At 42.3% G+C, this 20,193-nt stretch overlaps 1 protein-coding gene across 1 annotated transcript in view; it reads right to left on the bottom strand.

Annotated features, from left to right (window-relative positions):
- PTPRN2 (protein tyrosine phosphatase receptor type N2) overlaps positions 1 to 20,193 on the bottom strand; it is a 630,954-nt gene that overhangs the window by 513,808 nt on the left and 96,953 nt on the right. The window contains exon 3 of the mRNA XM_081163514.1: positions 1,415 to 1,528. Coding sequence (XP_081019640.1) covers positions 1,415 to 1,528 — 114 coding nt within the window. The remainder of the gene's footprint in view (positions 1 to 1,414; positions 1,529 to 20,193) is intronic.

Genomic DNA, 20,193 nt, shown 5'->3' with positions numbered 1-20,193 from the left:
ATCCTCACATGGCTCCTTACCTATTCCTGACAGTAGTGCCATTTTCAAGCTGCCCCGCCCATGTTGCAGAGACATATTATGTATTCAGGATAGCACCTGAGGTAAGATGCAAAGATGAAAGTGAATGTGGATGACAGGTTTGATGAAGGAGTAGCATGGATGGAAGGCAAATGCATTTTCCAGTAGCAGGTTTTTAAAAGTGAGAGCTGCCTTGCTGTACAGAAAAGGGGGGGACTGTGACACTCACAAGGAGAATAATGAAAGAATGCACAAAGGGGAAGAAGAGAACAAGAGGGGTGGAAAAAATCAAGCAATTTTTGCATCTCCACATTGATTGTAATACTGCAGGATATATCAGATACAGCGCTATAATGTGAAGAAGAACAAAGAGATAAAGCATACAGAGAAACAGTCGGTTCCCCAAATGTTTGGATGGAAATGAAACATTTCGCACAACAAGGTGAAAATCCTTTAATAAAAAGCTTTCTATAAACAGCAGGCAGAACCAGCCTCATATTATATCTGCAGCCTCTAAAAGTAGCCTACCTGGATCTTCTGTATTAATAGTGATGTTTTTGTATTATTATTTTTTACTTTAATTTATTGATACAGAACCTAACACCTCTTTGATCTCTGCTTTGATCACAGGTGTAATTTGGAAGTAATCAATGACTATAAAACAGGGAAGAAAAATGGAAATTGTAATTGCAATAAAGCTGAATATCTTATTATCGGATAAAACATACGCCCAAATGGCCGAAAATGAAACACGCAGAGGAAAAATTGTTACAAAAGAGCGAAAGAGATTTGCTGTGCATTATTTGGCAATGTAATTAATTTTCATGGCCTTTCTTGCTGGCTGCCCTATACAGCCTTACCAGCAGCTTCCTTCCTTTAGACTCCTGAGCCCTGTTGTCATGAAGTTGTGTCTGTGGCAGCTAGTTGCTTGCATTAATCTCAAACAGGAAGGGACTGTTCTTACTCCTGGGAGAAAGTAGTGGAAGGGGGCTTCCAGCCTATTGCTATTTTCAGGTGGGATTCAATCACATAGCAGCAAATTCAGGCTACACAACTGAAGTTGGATTTGAGGTTTTGTGCCTCCCCAAAAGAGTTGACTTATTGCAATAAGGAAAGACATGCCATGCAACTTCTCCACAAACAAATAGGAATGCATGCTGAAGAAACAGGTTGTCTGGAAGTGACCTGATAATTAACTGGACTGCAACTGGTCCTCCTTCAACAGAAAGCGCAGAAGAGGTTTCTGAATTCTGGGGAGACAGTGCAGCTCATTCCAAGCCTACCTGACATGGCTGGAGTAAAATGTTTCTCCCAAAGCTCTGCAAAAACTGGACCCCTTTATACCAATGAATCGATATATCCACATGCTATCTAACATTTCTGTTCTGTACAGTACCTCTGTGTAACAGCTTCTCTAGGACAATTCTCAAGTGCTGGAGGATGAGCGGTGAAACTTCATACTTGTACACGTCTATCACTGGCACCTGTTGACATCTCCCAAATACTCCATCTGGAGAAGGTAAAAAAGGGGGTGGGGCATAAGGAAAAAGGGTGAATAAATCACATTGATCTATGACATACCTACATACACTAAGAAATTTGCAATATGTTCTGTTACTATGACAGTTGTACTAAACGTGGTAATGAGAAAGAGATAGTTCCTTGGTCACCTTCCCTTAAAAACTGCTTCACTTTTTCCATACATCCTTTCTGGTAATGCCAAAGCAAATAAATAAAGCAATAACTCTTATGAAAACCAGACTGCCCAGGAAACATGTATGTTAGTTTGCAGAAAGAGGGTTTCTTTTTCCCCTCCCTTCTTTTAATACAGGAGCTATGTAGTAGTAAATGAGTGGTGAATCGATAATAAGCAGCCAAGGCTGGTTTAATGTAGTACCCTCTAATGAATGCAATAAAAGGGAGCGGCTCATGCAACAATGAGATATTAATGGAACCTAATTTATTTAGCTCCATTCCATTCATCTAAAATGACAGACCCTTCTCATCAAGCTCTTTTCATATCACACCTTCTAATTAATTTAGGTCCTAATTAGTCTTTATTTAGAGAATTGTTCATTTCAAGACAAGCTTCCTGTGTGGGAAGAAGAAGATAGGCAGAGGAGGGGGAGTTCAAACATTCAAATTACCTTTCTCCCTTCCATACAAAAGACTAATTTAGAACTCGGGTGCTTATAATATCCTCTGACCATCTGCAGCGCTAGGCTTCAAAAAAATGGGTGCATTTATTGTTGTCTTCACCTGTACACAGTGATCCACAGAAAACTATTGAAAATGCAAAAAGTTTAATTAGCATGCTATTCTTCATACTGCTTGTTTTAATTCAGTAATTACTGCAGATATTGCATTCATAATCAAAAGGGACAGTGCAATTTGACTAATAGAACATAACATTGTGAATTAATTTGGAAGTACCTATTTATTTATATGGAGCTTCAACAAGATGAAAGAGTAGATAGAGGAGGAAACAGCTGCTCTCAACATTCAAACAGTCCGTCTATGGTATTATAGAGTACACACCTATATCAAAGTCATTTAATTTACATTATAAACTGGAATATTAACCTAGATTTGAAGAGATGCAGTTAAAATGTTTTTTTTAAAAAAACTCTGCAGATTTTCAAGTGTGATTTCTTCCTAACAGTTTGAGCAACGATTACTCCACACAAAAGATTTCTGCCACACCACCATATATTTTGAGTTAGCTTGGGTTTCATATTTCTCCATCCTACAAAATACTGAGTTCTGAAGCTATGGATAGCTTCTAAAGTGATACACGAACGTGTGGTGATGTTTTCCTTCCTGGCAAATGCATGCTTGCTCTATTCTCTACACACTCTTACAACAAAGCAAGCTGGTCTGATGAAATGCTTTATCTATTTTGTGTTTCTCATCCTCGGAGATAAGCCTAGCAACTGCCTTTAAGTAGCTACAAAACAGCTCGGTTGTTCAGAGTATCCCAACCCAACCTGTTTTTGTTTTCAGAAGTTCATTCAATGCATGTGAGGAGCAGGGTTGCACATGCCATTCCCACCCTCCATCTATGCGCATTCCCGGAGAGCTTGGAGAGACCTTGGGGAAGGGCTGTGGCTTAATGGTGGTACAGCATCTGCTTCACATGCAAAAAGGTCCGGTTCCAATCCCTGACAGCTCCAGGTAGTGTTGGGAATGTCCCCATTCTGAAACTGACCACTACCTGAGTGTAGACCCAGGGTCTCCAAACTATGGTGCATGGACCATCAATGGTCTGAAGAACACTTACAATTTGAATTCTATAGAATTCTATGGTGTTCAAATTTTGATACAGCAATCAGCAATATGAAACCAGGCATGAGTGCATCTTCAAGATCTGGTCATAAGAACAATGGGTGTCTTAAAGCAGCATATTGTTCTGGTGAAGATCATCAGTTGCTAAGAAGCATGTGTTGAGCATCAGAAAGCATTCACATGTGAATCAAAGAGCAAAACTGAAAGATTATATAGGAAGGATCTAAATGGCAATAATTTCTCTCCCCCCCCAACCTCCTCTCCATCTCTCCCTGAAAGGAAGAAGCTATAGTATGGGTTTTCAAAATGATTCCTTAATGAGGGGGAAAGAGAGGACTATAGAGTCTCTGGATAATAAAATGCTTGATAAGAAAATCACTTTTAGGGCTTGCTAATCAGAAGGTCGGTGGTTCGAATCCCCACAACTGGATGAGCTCCTGTTGCTTGGTCCCTGCTCCTGCCAACCTAGCAGTTCGAAAGCACGTCAAAGTGCAAGTAGATAAATAGGTACCGCTCCGGTGGGAAGGTAAATGGCATTTCCGTGCGCTGCTCTGGTTCGCCAGAAGCGGCGTAGTCATGCTGGCCACATGACCCAGAAACTGTACGCTGGCTGCCTTGGCCAATAAAGCGAGATGAGGGCCACAACCCAGGAGTCATCCACAACTGGACCTAACGGTCAGGGGTCCCTTTACCTTTAACTCCACTTAAGAGAACACTATTTTTGCTTATCTTCTTCCCTGATACAGCGTCTACTGTGGCACTCGCTAAGTTGATTTCTTCAGACATCTTTCTCTGTGTCTGAAAAGGTTCTAGCTACACTCATTCAGCTTTCCAGGCTTGGGAGAACTCGTTACAATTCAAAGGAGTAAGTTCTACTTTTATGCAGTGAAGGAGCTGTTTTAACATTTGCTTTACCAGCATGCCCCCCCCCCCCGGGAGCTGTTGTTCGGTTTAAAAATAAAGAAGGATCCACTATGGAACCATGGGCTGCATCTGCCTACTCCAGCAGCCAAACTGCACCACATCATAAGGACACTATCCTGCAAAAAGAACACCAGCCTACTTTTTATGTGATATGATATCTCACAAAGCCAAAGACAGTTGCTCTGGTGCACGGATGGGGGATCTCAGGCCGGTGTGTGTGTGTGTGTGTGTGTCAATTGTGGCTATCCCGGCCTCTCTATCTTCCCAGGGCACATTTCTTCCTAATCCAGCCTCATATCTCCAGGCTTCACCCCTCAATAGCCCTGGCTCTGTACCCTCTTCAGGTCCTTTTGCCTGCCTGGAAGATGTGCTTGAACTGTGGTAATGCCTCATGTTTCCCTGCCTGGAGAAAAGAGGTGAGTGTAGAAACCTCTCACTTTTGCTGTACAAACATAACAGCCTCACCTGTTGCTCCTCCCATTTTTGCCTCTGGCCCAGCGCACCACAGGTGTGTGGCCTCTGAAAGGTTGCCCATGAGGGAATGTGGCCCCTGGTCTGCGATGGGGCTCCACCCATCCTCTAATGTAAATGTCTCTCTCCCTTTTAAGGGATCCCATAAATTCTGCGCAAAGCTGAAAGTGAAATTAAGGTACCTGAAGTCATTCCTAAAATTGTGGGACTTGAGGATAGTTTTATGCCACAGCCCTTGACACACTTCTTTTCATGTTCCTTAAATTGGCTGACTTGAAATTGCATTCGGTGACCTTTAAATGGAAGGGCAATGACGTCTGCTTCTAATAATGTAGTTGCCACACTGAAGCACTTAAAACACAGTTACTGTGTGCATTCGAGCTCCCTACATTATCGGTAGGCAAACTAAGGTCCGCAGGCCAGATCAGGCCCAATTGCTTTCTGGATGCAGCCCACAGACGGTCCGGGAATTGCCACGTGAATCGCCAGCGCGCATGTTCTTTCCCTCTCCCTCCCTCTCCCTCACATGGCGGCGGCAGCAGCAGCACCTCCTCCCTCCCTCCTCCCCGCCCTGCCTAGAGGAGGAAGGGGGCTGGGCTTTATTGGTGCCAGCAGCAGAAGTGCTTGAGCGGCCGCCATTTTAAGCAGCCCCTCTCTGGAGCCCTTTTGCGCACCGCTCATCGTCCCTCCGGCAGCACCACCAGCCCCTGCCGCTCACAAGACACAGGTAAGCAGCCACTGGGGCTCGTGGGGCTCTTGCATCACCCTCCCCCAAATATAGTCTGGCCCCCCACAAGGTCTGAGGGACAGTGAACTGGCCCCCTGCTGAAAAAGTTTGCTGACCCCTGCCCAACATGGATTAGCCTTCACTGCAAGTTTTTAACCATTGGACTTGGCACAGTGTGAGGAGGGGGCAAGGCTATGATCTTACGCCAGAATGGCTTCCTGCACAGAGCAGCCTCCATGGGAGTCACTTTCAAAGAACTGGTCACCAATATACAGTGGTACCTCGGGTTAAGTACTTAATTCGTTCTGGAGGTCCGTTCTTAACCTGAAACTGTTCTTAACCTGAAGACCACTTTAGCTAATGGGGCCTCCTGCTGCTGCTGTGCTGCCGGAGCACAATTTCTGTTCTCATCCTGAAGCAAAGTTCTTAACCTGAAGCACTATTTCTGGGTTAGCGGAGTCTGTAACCTGAAGCATATGTAACCTGAAGTGTATGTAACCTGAGGTACCACTGTACTAATATTTTCTTGGATGGTCTGAGTAACTCAAAACCCGGTGAGTTTTCAGACAACCCCTGAGTGTGTCATTCTTCCTTTAAATAAGAGAAGAGGCACCTCCAGTTCTTGAAATGATGTTGGTCTTAAACTCTCATCAGTCCCTGGAAAGAGGAGAGTTGAAAGACCACAGGTTCCCCATCCCTGCTGTAAATGAACACAAGAAGCGGGAGGAATCTAGTCCAGCTCTGCTCAGATTGCGGTTTCCTCATGGGAAACTGTTCCAGCAATGGCTCCTCCCTTGGCTCAGATTGTGATTGGATGTGCAAACTCCAAAAATAGAATGAATGGCAGTTGTCCCAAAGGTGATGCTTGTGAAAGGGGCTTTACTCAACCAGTTCGCTACAAGCAAACTGTAATCTGGCCCAATAAGGAAAGCCAGATTCATGCTTAATACAGTGGTACCTCGGGTTAAGTACTTAATTTGTTCCGGAGGTCCGTTGTTCACCTGAAACCGTTCTTAACCTGAAGCACCACTTTAGCTAATGGGGCCTCCCGCTGCCGCTGTGCTGCCGGAACACGATTTCTGTTCTCATCCTGAAGCAAAGTTCTTAACCTGAAGCACTGTTTCTGGGTTAGCAGAGTATGTAACCTGAAGCGTATGTAACCTGAGGTACCACTGTACTCCATATACAAAGAAAAATTTCTCACCAATATCCAAGCTTGTCAATTTTTTTAAAAGTTTGTATATAACCTTCATTTTCTGATTGATTAATCTTGACAGGAGTTCCTCCACAAAGCCCTATGTACAAGTTCTTCACTCATTCAAAACTGCACATGGGAGGGAATATGGCATCATGGAACAATATCTATATTAGTAGATTTTTCAGCTCATTCTTCACTTTGTACAGCCATCCATAGCCTGTGGGGTGTTTCTGTTAAAAATCTTTCCCCAGAATCTCTCTTCATTAGAGCTAGTCAAGGTGTTTGGGTTTTGCTTTGTTTTTTGCTTCTTCTCATGTTCATTCTACTACAGTAGTGGCTGGTGAAGGAGGTTTCTCAGTAGAAACCACTGTTATATTGTGGTAATTGAGAAGGGACTGACCACACTGGCTGCTGTACTCCCTGCCTCCAATAACACATCTTGGCATGTGAAATTGTGTGTAGAAATTCCCTCCTCTATTGCCACACAATGGAGGATTTGACTAGCGAGCTGCCTCATCAGCCACAAGTGTTCTGTTGCTTTTTTTCCTACCTTAAATTTAATTGTTCTAGAGCAACAGCAGACAACCCGTGACCCTCCAGATATTGTTGGGACTCCAACTCCCATCAGCCCCAGTCAGCATAGCCAATGGTCAGAGACAGTGGGAGTTGTAATACAGCAACATCTGTAAGGCCATAGGTTTCCAACTCCTCTTCCAGATAGCAGAAGCTAATTTCAGACAGCCATCATCCCCACTCCACATACTCCCAAGAGACACTAACCTTTTTTCTGATTTGACTCATTTTCCCCCAGCAACGCTGCAAATAATCCTCTCAACTGTCGCAGTCACTTATATACCAATTTTGCCTCTCATTTAATTGCAAAACTGTCATTTGAAGCTTTCAAAACCTCTCCCATGAGGCAGCTCTCAGGCTGCTTGTGTTCACACTGCTTTTGGTTAGAAAATAACTGTGGGTTTCAAATTTTATTTTTTATTTTTGTGTAGAGCTCACAATAGTTTGAGAACCTCTTTTGTAGACTCAAACAACTGTAGTTGGGCAGAGAGATACTTCTTGAATACTGTGCAACCGTAATGAGACTGAGAGAGATTTGTTTTGAAGTGGATTCGGTATGTTGTTAAGCAGACCACATTTTTATGATGTGAAACTATTAGGCTGCTTTAAACAGGTGGATGCAACCAACAGTTGCAGTTGTAATCCTGTTACTATTATGACACAGTACCGCGTTTTATATGAGATTACTCTGGAGTAAGTTACATTAGGGTCACCAACTGAGGATAGAGAACTCCAGCTTGGCCCCAGAATGATAATGCACAGTAACCGGTGGTTAAATGTTTATTTTTCATTCTTTCATTTGTTGCAAAAGGGATTCCAGAGCCATGTTTTCTTTCCAACATCCCATTAATCTGGAAAGATCTCAGGACACCAGTTGGACTACCCTGAAGTTAATGGTTTGAGGCTTGAAGCTTAAGGATGCAGACGGAAAGCAGCACAGATGCCTTCATATCATGGTCACCCTTCCAAAAAAATAAATAAAAGTATTTACTCTGGAACAAGGGAAGAACTTAAGCCACAATGCACTCAATTTAATGAAAGTAAAGGTTTTGGTTTTGTTTTGTTTTTTTGTTTAAGTTACTACCGTAAACCTGTCAAGCAAACTTGGTTCGCAATAAAGCTCATTCTCCCCAGCTGCAGTCATTTTTGGAGCTACCTGTTAAGGGTGGAAAGATGAGCAGCAGGGCAGCAAAAAGGAGGTTTATCTATGGCAGCTAATCTCCTCAATCAACAGCACTCTGCTCTGCTCAACAGCCGTTGCCAAGTAACAGGCCAGAGCTTCTCTTATCGGCTTCCTAATGTTTCATTGACTATTCAGACAAGAATAGAAAGCTGTGACATGGAGGGTTATATGCAGCACAAAATGAAAACGGCACATTATGTGGGAAGAAAAAGAGAAATCTTTTAGTCCTTTTTTTCAAAAAAAACCCACAAAATATCTGGATAGTCAGTGGCTATTGTGCATGCCCTCCACCATCACCTCGCCCACCAAGCTAATTTTCTGCACTGCTCATTCTAAACCACAAAAAACAAACAGGGGGAAGTTATAAATTTACATGCATAAGACTCTTTTGGTCTTTCTTGGTAAGAGCTCAGCCATTCATTGACATCACCAATTCCCTCTATAAAGGAAAGCAGCCATTTCTCAGTTGCACGTTCCACCGGCAGATCAGAGTACTGGTGGCAATGATGAAGGGGATAGGAATCTTTGTACATTATGCCCTGCTTGTAATAAAGGCAAATGCATGTCAAATTGGCAACGTTAAAATTTTATCTACAGCAACATCTCTCACGTACACAGAGAAGGATAGCAATTTCCAACTGGATCATTACTCATACAGCCTCTGCACTTTTTCCCCACTCACATTCCAGGTTAGGCACAGGAAATTTCTTGTTTAATACTTTGATACTTTAATAAAAACCCGATTTTCAGTGCAGAAGGAGGCTAGTTCATCAACACAGGAGCCAGATATATGGAGAAACGTGACTCAAAGAAGTAGGAGGCCCAGGGTTCGTTCTGATTGTTTAGAAATACACAATCGCTTTGAGGTCCTCTCCCCTAGCATGGAAGACGAAGAGCAGACTCCATTTGAAGATCTCTCCCTCATTTCAGTCAATCAGGTATATGAAGACGAGCAGCAAAGTCAGTCCTCAGGGAATGTGCAGGCGACCTTGGAACGGACAGCTCATGGAAGAACCCCGACCAAACCTAAGAGGAGGCGTGTAGTGGTGATAGGGGATTCCCTACTGAGGGGAACAGAAGCAGTGATCTGTGGGCCTGACAAGATGTCTCGGGAAGTGTGCTGTCTCCCCAGGGCTAAGATCCAAGATGTAACTGAACGACTGCAAGGAATCATAAAACCCACTGACAAATACCCCTTCCTCTTGGTTCATGTGGGAACCAATGACACTGCAAGCAATAGCCTCCAGAAGATCAAAAGAGACTACGAGGCTCTGGGCAGGAAATTGAAGCAATTAAATGCACAAATTGTCATCTCATCTGTCCTCCCAGTTGAACGACGTGGCCCAGGGAGAGAGGGAAAGATAGTGGAAGTGAACAGCTGGCTTCGCAAATGGTGTAAACAGGAACGGTTTGGATTCTTAGATCACGGACTGCAGTTTCTTGAAGATGGACTTCTGGCAAGCGATGGGCTGCACCTCACAACGGTTGGGAGAAATGTTTTTGCCAAAAATCTCAGAAACCTCATCAGGAGGGCTTTAAACTGACTAATGTGGGGGAGGGAGACAGTGCTCCTGAAGGTAGGAGTCTATCAATTGATGAAGATGATCATCCAAATGTCATAGACCAAATGGAGCAAACAGCACGCAGACCTAGTGGTGGGAGAAAAAAATCCTTAAATAAGAGACATGGGGGAATGATTAATGGACTTCAATGTCTATACACTAATGCGCAAAGCATGGGAAATAAACAAGATGAGCTTGAGCTCTTGGTACAGCAAACTAAATATGACATAATAGGCATCACTGAAACCTGGTGGGATAAGTCCCACGATTGGAATGTAATAATGGGGGGATACAATCTATTTCGGAGAAACAGACCAGACAAGAAAGGAGGAGGAGTGGCGTTATATGTCAGGGATGTGTATACCTGTGAAGAGATTCAAGATTTAGAACCTCAAAGCCAAAGTGAGAGCATTTGGGTCAAAATTAAGGGAGAGAAGAATAACAGAGACCTCATTGTGGGAGTTTACTACAGATCCCCAAGCCAAACGGAGGACATAGATGATGCCTTCCTGGAACAGATGGCCAAGCATGCAAAAGGAAGGGAGATAGTAGTAATGGGAGACTTCAATTACCCGGATATTTGTTGGATGTCAAACTCAGCCAAGAGCATAAGGTCAAACAGATTCCTCACTGGCCTTGCAGACAACTTCATTGTCCAGAAGGTGGGAGAAGCAACAAGAGGAACAGCCATTTTAGATCTGGTCCTAACCAATGTTGATGACCTGGTTAGTGGGGTAGAAGTGGAAGGATCATTAGGCGCGAGTGATCATGCTCTTCTGAAGTTTACTATACAGCGGAAAGGAGCAGCCAAGCATACTAGGACTCAATTTCTTGACTTTAAGAAAGCCGACTTCATAAAACTTAGGGAAGTGCTGGGTGAGATCCCATGGACAGTAATACTAAAAGGAAAGGGAGTTCATGATGGCTGGGAGTTTGTTAAGAGGGAGATAGTAAAAGCACAACGTCAGGCAATACCAATGAGACGGAAACATGGAAGGTGCCTAAAGAAGCCAGGGTGGCTATCTAAAGAACTTTTAACTGAGTTAAGATTAAAAAAGGATGTGTACAAAAAATGGAAAAGGGGGGAAACCACCAAAGAGGAATTCAAACAAATAGCCAGCACGTGTAGACACAAAGTCAGAAAAGCTAAAGCACAGAATGAACTCAGGCTTGCTAGAGAGGTTAAAAGCAACAAAAAAGGCTTCTATGGGTATGTTTGTAGCAAAAGGAAGAGCAAAGAAACAGTGGGGTCACTCAGAGGAGAAGATGGTGAAATGCAAACAGGGGACACAGAAAGGGCTGAACTCCTCAATGCATTCTTTGCCTCAGTCTTCTCCGATAAAGAAAACAATGCCCGATCTGAAGAATTTGGAGCAAATGATTCAGTAAAGGAAACACAGCCCAGAATAACTAAGGAGATAATACAAGAATACTTGGCTAGTTTAGATGTATTCAAGTCTCCAGGGCCAGATGAACTGCATCCAAGAGTATTAAAAGAACTGGCAGATGTGATCTCAGAACCACTGGCAGTCATCTTTGAGAATTCCTGGAGAACAGGCGAAGTCCCGGCAGACTGGAGGAGGGCAAATGTTGTCCCTATTTTCAAAAAGGGGAAAAGAGAGGACCCAAATAATTACCGCCCAGTCAGTCTGACATCAATACCAGGGAAGATTCTGGAGCAGATCATTAAGCAAACAGTCTGTGAGCACCTAGAAAGGAATGCTGTGATCACCAATAGTCAGCATGGATTTCTGAAAAATAAGTCATGTCAGACTAACCTGATCTCGTTTTTTGACAGAATTACAAGCCTGGTAGATGAAGGGAACTCAGTGGATATAGCCTACCTTGATTTCAGCAAGGCATTTGACAAGGTGCCCCATGATATTCTTGTAAAGAAGCTGGTAAAATGCGGTCTTGACTATGCTACCACTCAGTGGATTTGTAACTGGCTGACTGACCGAACCCAAAGGATGCTCATCAATGGTTCCTCGTCATCCTGGAGAAGAGTGACTAGTGGGGTGCCACAGGGTTCTGTCTTGGGCCCGGTCTTATTCAACATCTTTATCAACGACTTGGATGATGGACTCAAGGGCAGACTGATCAAATTTGCAGATGACACCAAACTGGGAGGGGTGGCTAACACCCCAGAGGACAGGATCACACTTCAAAACGACCTTGACAGATTAGAAAACTGGGCCAAAACAAACAAGATGAATTTTAACAGGGAGAAATGTAAAGTATTGCACTTGGGCAAAAAAAATGAGAGGCACAAATACAAGATGGGTGACACCTGGCTTGAGAGCAGTACATGTGAAAAGGATCTAGGAGTCTTGGTTGACCACAAACTTGACATGAGCCAACAGTGTGACGCGGCAGCTAAAAAAGCCAATGCAATTCTGGGCCTCATCAATAGGAGTATAGCATCTAGATCAAGGGAAGTAATAGTGCCACTGTATTCTGCTCTGGTCAGACCTCACCTGGAGTACTGTGTCCAGTTCTGGGCACCACAATTCAAGAAGGACACTGACAAACTGGAACGTGTCCAGAGGAGGGCAACCAAAATGGTCAAAGGCCTGGAAACGATGCCTTATAAGGAACGGCTAAGGGAGCTGGGCATGTTTAGCCTGGAGAAGAGGAGGTTAAGGGGTGATATGATAGCCATGTTCAAATATATAAAAGGATGTCACATAGAGGAGGGAGAAAGGTTGTTTTCTGCTGCTCCAGAGAAGCGGACACGGAGCAATGGATCCAAACTACAAGAAAGAAGATTCCACCTAAACATTAGGAAGAACTTCCTGACAGTAAGAGCTGTTCGACAGTGGAATTTGCTGCCAAGGAGTGTGGTGGAGTCTCCTACTTTGGAGGTCTTTAAGCAGAGGCTTGACAACCATATGTCAGGAGTGCTCTGATGGTGTTTCCTGCTTGGCAGGGGGTTGGACTCGATGGCCCTTGTGGTCTCTTCCAACTCTATGATTCTATGATTCTATGAATTAAAAACCTTAATTATGAGATGGAGTTTAAAAACAGGATCTTCTGTCATTCTCTCTTCAGGGTAATAAATAATCAAAAATTCTTATGCTTATCTTGCTAAATGTTACATATTACTTGGTAAGCACGTGGTATGAATACTTCCAATCTAAAAAAACAAAAAACCTTATTTTGTAACATGTGTTTTATATCACATTCATAAATATTGGCTGCACAGGAATTTCCTCAAAATTCGCACTCCTGTAAAGGAAGACATGAACACAGCACCAGAATATTTCACTAAACCACATGGATACAATATGTGATTTATTGACATATTATGCAAATACATACTACATAGACAGAACCATATCTCACATTACATTTCAGAGGCACACATGAAACTCTTTGGAGTAACATATTCCATGTCATATAGGATCAGAGAATCACAATGTATACTTATGGTATATCACAGAGTGAAGACCAAGAAAGCTAAGTGCACAGGAAGCATCATTTGCAACAGAAGTTACTATCTTGACTTAGGGCAGAACTACATGTTATGAATTGCATTGTCGTTCCTTTAGAAGATTATTTTTTTCAGGTATTGAAATCTGCAATTTGAAGTGGAAGGCCAATTTTTTGGGGTGGGGGGGGTGAGAGAAAGAATAGGCTTCTTAATACTTTTTCCTACATGTTGTTTTTGCAACGAAAATTGTCCCCTCTAAACTGCTTCCCATGGACTGTAAGAAGATAAAACCTTTCCATTCTTAAGGAGATCAGCCCTGAGTGCTCACTGGAAGGACAGGTCCTGAAGCTGAGGCTCCAATACTTTGGCCACCTCGTGAGAAGAGAAGACTCCCTGGAAAAGACCCTGATGTTGGGAAAGATGGAGGGCACAAGGAGAAGGGGACGACAGAGGACGAGGTGGTTGGACAGTGTTCTCGAAGCTACCAGCATGAGTTTGACCAAACTGCGGGAGGCAGTGGAAGACAGGAGTGCCTGGTGTGCTCTGGTCCATGGGGTCACGAAGAGTCGGACACGACTAAAGGACTAGACAAGCTGCTTCCACTACTAATGAAGAAAAGATACAAGTAGCAGCACCTTTTTCCCCACCTGGACTTAACGAAATCGTGGCACAACTTTCAGATGAAAAATAGCTCAAGGGAAAATGGTTAAGAAGCCTCGTTGCAACACAGTGGGCAAACTGCAGCTGCATTATAATTTATAAGTACCAGCAAAACTATAAGTATCTTCTAGTTACTTCATAACTTGAGTATCATCAAGCAAGTAACATCAAGTAAATGACAGATAGATACAGATACAGAAATAGTTACAGACAGAAGCGATAATAGTTGGATAAATATAGCTATAGAAACAGATATAGACCTATGTATGTATCATAAGATGTAATCCATCCATAAAATGTAATCCAACCACTGTACAGAACATAAAAGTGACAAGCAGATGGACAAGATTAGAGTGGGTGGAAACTACATCAAAGTAATGGAGAGGCTGGATTATATATTTCCCACTTACATGTAGTTATGAACATCAGCACAAATTGACCCAGGTTGTTCTTGTATTGTGCTGCTTATACCTCACAACCCAGGGGAAAGTGTTGCAAAGCTCATTAGAAGAAATGAGCGCTCAGACTGAAAACACACAAAAAACACTTAGAGCTTTCAGTGACATCTAATTGAAAATTATGTTCCAGGTTTCTGTGTTGTTCACCACAGCACAAGACAAGCATCTCAATTTGAAAAACCATTTAAATAACCTTTATGGAGAGAAAAAAAATAAGTTGTCCTCTGATACCCAGCCTTGTTCCAGAGAATACTTTTGTTGTTGTTGTTTACATTTACATTACTGTCTCTAAGTGGTGAATTTTCCACAGCCTGTGTCCACAGTTACCTGCAACTACAAGAGGCCCATTGCCTTCTCAGACGGGATTATGTCTGGCTTTGGACCTGACTGGGGAGCAATCAATCAAACCATCTCCACAGGTGGAATCCCAACAACCAACTTCCTTACATCCTGCTCTCTTCTCCTTGCTGCTGCTGCTGCTCAATGTGGCGCCCTCAGTATCAGACATGACATTCCTGTCTGCATCTGATTCCCTCAGTCCCCCTTCCCTGTCCACATCCATCACGCATGTGCTGCTCCCTGTTGCCTTCAGATGGCCCCAGCCCAGCACCAAACCTGCCAACTGAAACAGCAGGTTGATATTGCTATTTATCTGTTTTTCACAAGACCTCGGTATTCACAATAAATAAAACTGGAAATAGATATCACCCCTTACGAAAAGCCCACTGTGAAAGATCTTGCTCTTTCATACAGTGGTACTTCGGGCTACATATGCTTCAGGTTACAGACGCTTCAGGTTACAGACTCCACTAACCCAGAAATAGTGCTTCAGGTTAAGAACTTTGCTTTAAGATGAGAACAGAAATCGTGCTCTGGCGGCGTGGTGGCAGCAGGAGGCCCCATTAGCTAAAGTGGTGCTTCAGGTTAAGAACAGTTTCAGGTGAACAACGGACCTCCAGAACAAATTAAGTTCTTAACCAGAGGTACCATTGTACTTTCCTATGTGCACATGTAGATACAGACATTCCCGTGCACCTAAAAATGGGGAAAGGTTATGGAGGATAAAGGATAACTGACTATGGGGAGAGACAAAAAACATATTCCATCTAGGTCTGCCCACAGGTATGGATGGCAAGCAGTGACATGTCAATGAATATCCAAACAAAATGTGTGGGAGCTTATATACTGATCACACACACCAGATCTGAATGCAATGTAAGGACTCCATCTGGCAGCACCCTAACTTAAGTCCATTAACTTCAATAGGTTTATTATGACTATGACTTAGCTGGATACAACCCAGTAAGCTTGAAGGACAACGTTTTAAAGTGTTGTGGAAAGGGACTGCCTGGCAGTACTTGCAATGAGCTTTTTGCACACCTGCTACTGCTGATATAAACACAGACACTCTCAGTGCAATAACCACACTTATCAATTTATTTTCATTTTTTCTGCCACTTAACAGCAGTTCTGTGAATGAGGAAATTGTTCTGTGCTGTTTGAATTATTGAACAGATCCAACAAGACATCAAGCAGTTGGGAGGGGAACCAATCAAATTATTTTAACAGTATTTTGTAGCAAATTCATGTGGGATGCAACTGTTTTCTCTTATTATCTTCAACAAGGTCCCGTTAGCCAGACATCTATTATCTGCCCCAATTATCTAAATTCCCGGTATGTTCATATGTAGCACTATGTCAAGACATACCAACAAAAACAGCATTCTTGCTTAACCAAACATTTAATTATCTGAATGTTTTCAGTTGCTTTCCTGACAATTTGGATAAACAAGATTGGACTTATGTACAAATCAGTGCCACAAATATATACCAATAACTAAGAACCAGCAGGCCTGTCAATTATAACAAAGTAATACAGCTTAATGGGAGGATGCGGAATAATGTAGGTCTTTAGGTTAGCTGGTTCTATTAAGTCACCTTTCCTTTCATAAACAAACTAAAACACTTTCAATGGGGGTGGGAGGATGGAATGTCTACATATTGCAATTCTTCCTTGTTGCACTTTGGTTCTGGTGTTTTTAAAGGCTTCAGAATAATTTCTGTAAAACCAACATGGATCATCTTTAATTACTATGTTGCAACCATGGTTATTTAAAAACCCGGCTTCAGAATAGTAGATGACAAACATTAATGAGCAGTAATGCACACATGGTATTGTAAATGAAAGGATAATGAAAGCAATTTATTTGAAAATTAAAATATGATTAAGAATGGCAGTCTGAACTAGGGCGCAGATGCGTGGAGGGGGGGGGAAGCAACCAACATGCAACCAGACTCTCATTAATTTAGGGACTTTGTGAAATTGCTTTTCTTTCTCTGACAGTTTTTAATATAGAGTAACTTAACTAACAGGCTGGGTATGTAGCCCAGAAGCCTCAGCCTCTTTGGAGAGGTTCATTGGAGTTGGAGTACAATATGAGGGAAGAGTATTGAATATATATATATATATCTGCCACCCAACATATTCTTTTAGGTTGGGGTACCAATAGTTTAATCTGTAACACAAACCAGTTAAACCATGTTACTGATCTATAGGGATGCGGGTGGCGCTGTGGTCTAAACCACTGAGCCTCTTGGGCTTGCCAATCAGAAGGTCAGCGGTTCAAATCCCTGCAATGGAGTGAGCTCCCATTCCCTGCTCCTGCCAACCTAGCAGTTCAAAAGCACGTCCAAAAGTGCAAGTAGATAAATAGGTACCGCTCCGGCGGGAAGGTAAACGGCATTTCCGTGCGCTGCTCTGGTTCACTAGAAGTGGCTTAGTCATGCTGGCCACATGACCCGGAAGCTGTCTGAGGACAAACATCGGGTTCCTCGGCCTAGAGAGCAAGATGAGCATGCAACCCCAGAGTCGTCCGCTACTGGACCTAATGGTCAGGGGTACCTTTGCCTTTACAGCTCATTATATCGGTGTTCAACTATCTGAGACACATATCAATAAGAACATCAGAAGGGCTTCAGAGTATTGGGCCAAACAGTTCTATTTCCAAATGCCTCCAGGAAACTCACAAGGCAATCATGAACAGGGCTTTTTTTCAGCCAGAACTCGGCAGAACTCAGTTCCAGCACCTCTCATGTGGGCACCATTGCCATCCTCAGAGAATGAGGGAGGCATTCTTGGCGAGTTCTGGCACCTCTTTCCACCCCCCACCCCCCTGGAAAAATAGCACTGGTCATGAAGGTAACAGCCCTTCCATATTGTATGCACTCAACAGCTGGTATTCAGGTTAATACTCCATCTGAACATATTTAGCTGCCATGTTAGGCCAAATATGGGTGGAAGATCTCATATGTAGCTTGTGATTCTTTTTCAGACTTTTTCCCTTCTTTATATGCATAGTGCAGCCACTGGGTCTGAAATTTGAAATGGAAGGCTTCCCCCACACCACCCCCTTTGTGTCATACCTTAACACTAAACTATATTGGTATAGTTCGTGGTTATTATGGATGGGTACAGTAGAAATTTAAAATTGTAAAACGGCATGTGTAAAAGGACCAGTTCAAACATTAGACACTGCCATCTATGGTCAGAAACCTGGATCACACTGGAAATTCTTTTTTAAAAAATTCTCTCTCTCTCTCATCAGGAAAAAATACCACAATATAATCTTTTCAATCAAAAGAAGAGAAGCAAAGCAGGAACAACATTTTTAGATTTATTCCAGATAGGATTTCTTATCTATTAGCACTTTAAAACAATTTTAGCACTCTGGATGCTCTCTCAAGAAAGTGGTATATATATATATAGTAAATGTTTCATTTCTAGCCTGTTAGCTGCAGTACACTTGACATATTAAAACGATATAAAAGAATATCAAATTATTTTTAATAAAACAAAACCCAAGAAGAAATCCTAATTAGAGGCCACATTAATCAGAGCACTTTTTCTGCGAGAAAAATACCGCCTTGGCCTGGGGGCTTAAGGAGCAAGGTCAATGCAAATTGTATTTTAATGATAATTATTTCAGAAAAGGTGGGAATTTGTCAGATGTCACTGATGACTGGCCAATTCCCTCAGCATAAAAAAGAAAATACCATGCTGCAAACAAAATGTTTTCCTGTTTGGCCATAGTCAAGAACAGTTGTATGAGCTTACCCATGATTAATTGATCCCAGCATTGCTAGTTCTGTCCATACTGAGACATAAAAGTATTCACAAGGTGTTGTTTAAACTTTACCTCCAAACGTGAAACCCAGTTTGAATTATGGTTTACAAGTCTTATTTGGAGGCAAACTCTGGTTTGTATTAATCAATTGGACCAAACTTTGTAACCCAAAGCAATGAAGGGATTCTTTTTTTAAAAAAAAAAATTATTGCTCAATTTCCACATAACAAATTATCAAACCATATAATCGCCTACATAATTTACCCCCTTTCTCCCCGCCCAGGACTTCCCTCAGCTCCTCTCCCTGATTTCGCTGCACATATTTTCTCTGCATATTATAAAATTGTATATATCCTTACATATCTGTCCATCATGTTATCAACAATAAATTTGTGTATGTTTATTCAAAACCTGCCAAGGAGTCCAGTTCATTTTGTTGTGTTTTTAAAGCAATGATGGGATTCTTCCGCTACCTTCATGCCTCTCAACTTGTCAACATGCTTTCCTACCACTGTACGTAGTTCAACTCAACTACACATACTATCATCTAAGTCCATTTTAAACATACAATAAAGTAGGTTCTTCCCTGTAAAATCCCTTGTGAAGAACAAGTTAATCTTTAAAGGCACCACAGTTTTGTTTGTTTCTTAGTTTTAACAGTGGGGCCATATTATGTTTTAAAAGAAGATCAAAATCATATGTATAGATAGAAAATCAGTTTCACTATTAGGCATTGAAGTTTGAGGTATCCTCTGCTTGTGGTGAAAAGAAACATTTGTTGTGCAACTTCCCACTTTTTAATAATATGGAAAAAAGCAATGCAATTACTGCAATCTTGTGAACAAACCATTCTGTGAATTTAATATCTTACTATAAATTTAGACAAAATAAAAAAATGCCTTCCAGTAGCACCTTAAAGACCAACTAAGTTAGTTCTTGGTATGAGCTTTCGTGTGCATGCACACTTCTTCAGATACCTGAAGGTATCTGAAGAAGTGTGCATGCACACGAAAGCTCATACCAAGAACTAACTTAGTTGGTCTTTAAGGTGCTACTGGAAGGCATTTTTTTATTTTGACTATGGCAGACCAACACGGCTACCTATCTACTACTATAAATTTAGAGTCTTAATGAAAAGCTTTTCCATGGCTAGAAGAAACCACAGAAATTGCGCCAAACTATTTTCCAGGATGTTCCTACGTTTTAAAAGCATGAGTGAAGAACAGCGTCAAGTTGGTGGACCAACTCCATCTCCAACTGCTGCAGGCAAACTTTTGACCTGCCAATCACCTGGTGTAGTTATGACATTGGCTGACGAGTTCAAAGGCACTTGCTTTTGGTACTGATCAGCTGATTGGTGCCGAGAGCAAGCTGCTTTGAAGGCACACTCAAGGATCCCTTTGAAGTCGGTTTGCAGGTACAATTTGCATTCAAACCATGCCTGCAAGCAGAGAAAAGCATTTCCATTTGCAGGCGCAGTTTCAATCCACCACTGCAAATAGATTCTCCTTTCAGGAAAAGCTGGTGCAAAGCCCTGCCACACCGCCAGGTGCAGAGGGGCGAGATTTCCCCCTCTC

This window comes from Podarcis bocagei (assembly GCF_964188305.1).
Source record: "Podarcis bocagei genome assembly, chromosome: 12".
In the NCBI taxonomy this organism is placed as follows: domain Eukaryota; kingdom Metazoa; phylum Chordata; class Lepidosauria; order Squamata; family Lacertidae; genus Podarcis; species Podarcis bocagei.
The sequence above is the reverse complement of the archived record's forward strand: the minus strand, read 5'-3'. Positions and strand labels throughout refer to the sequence as shown.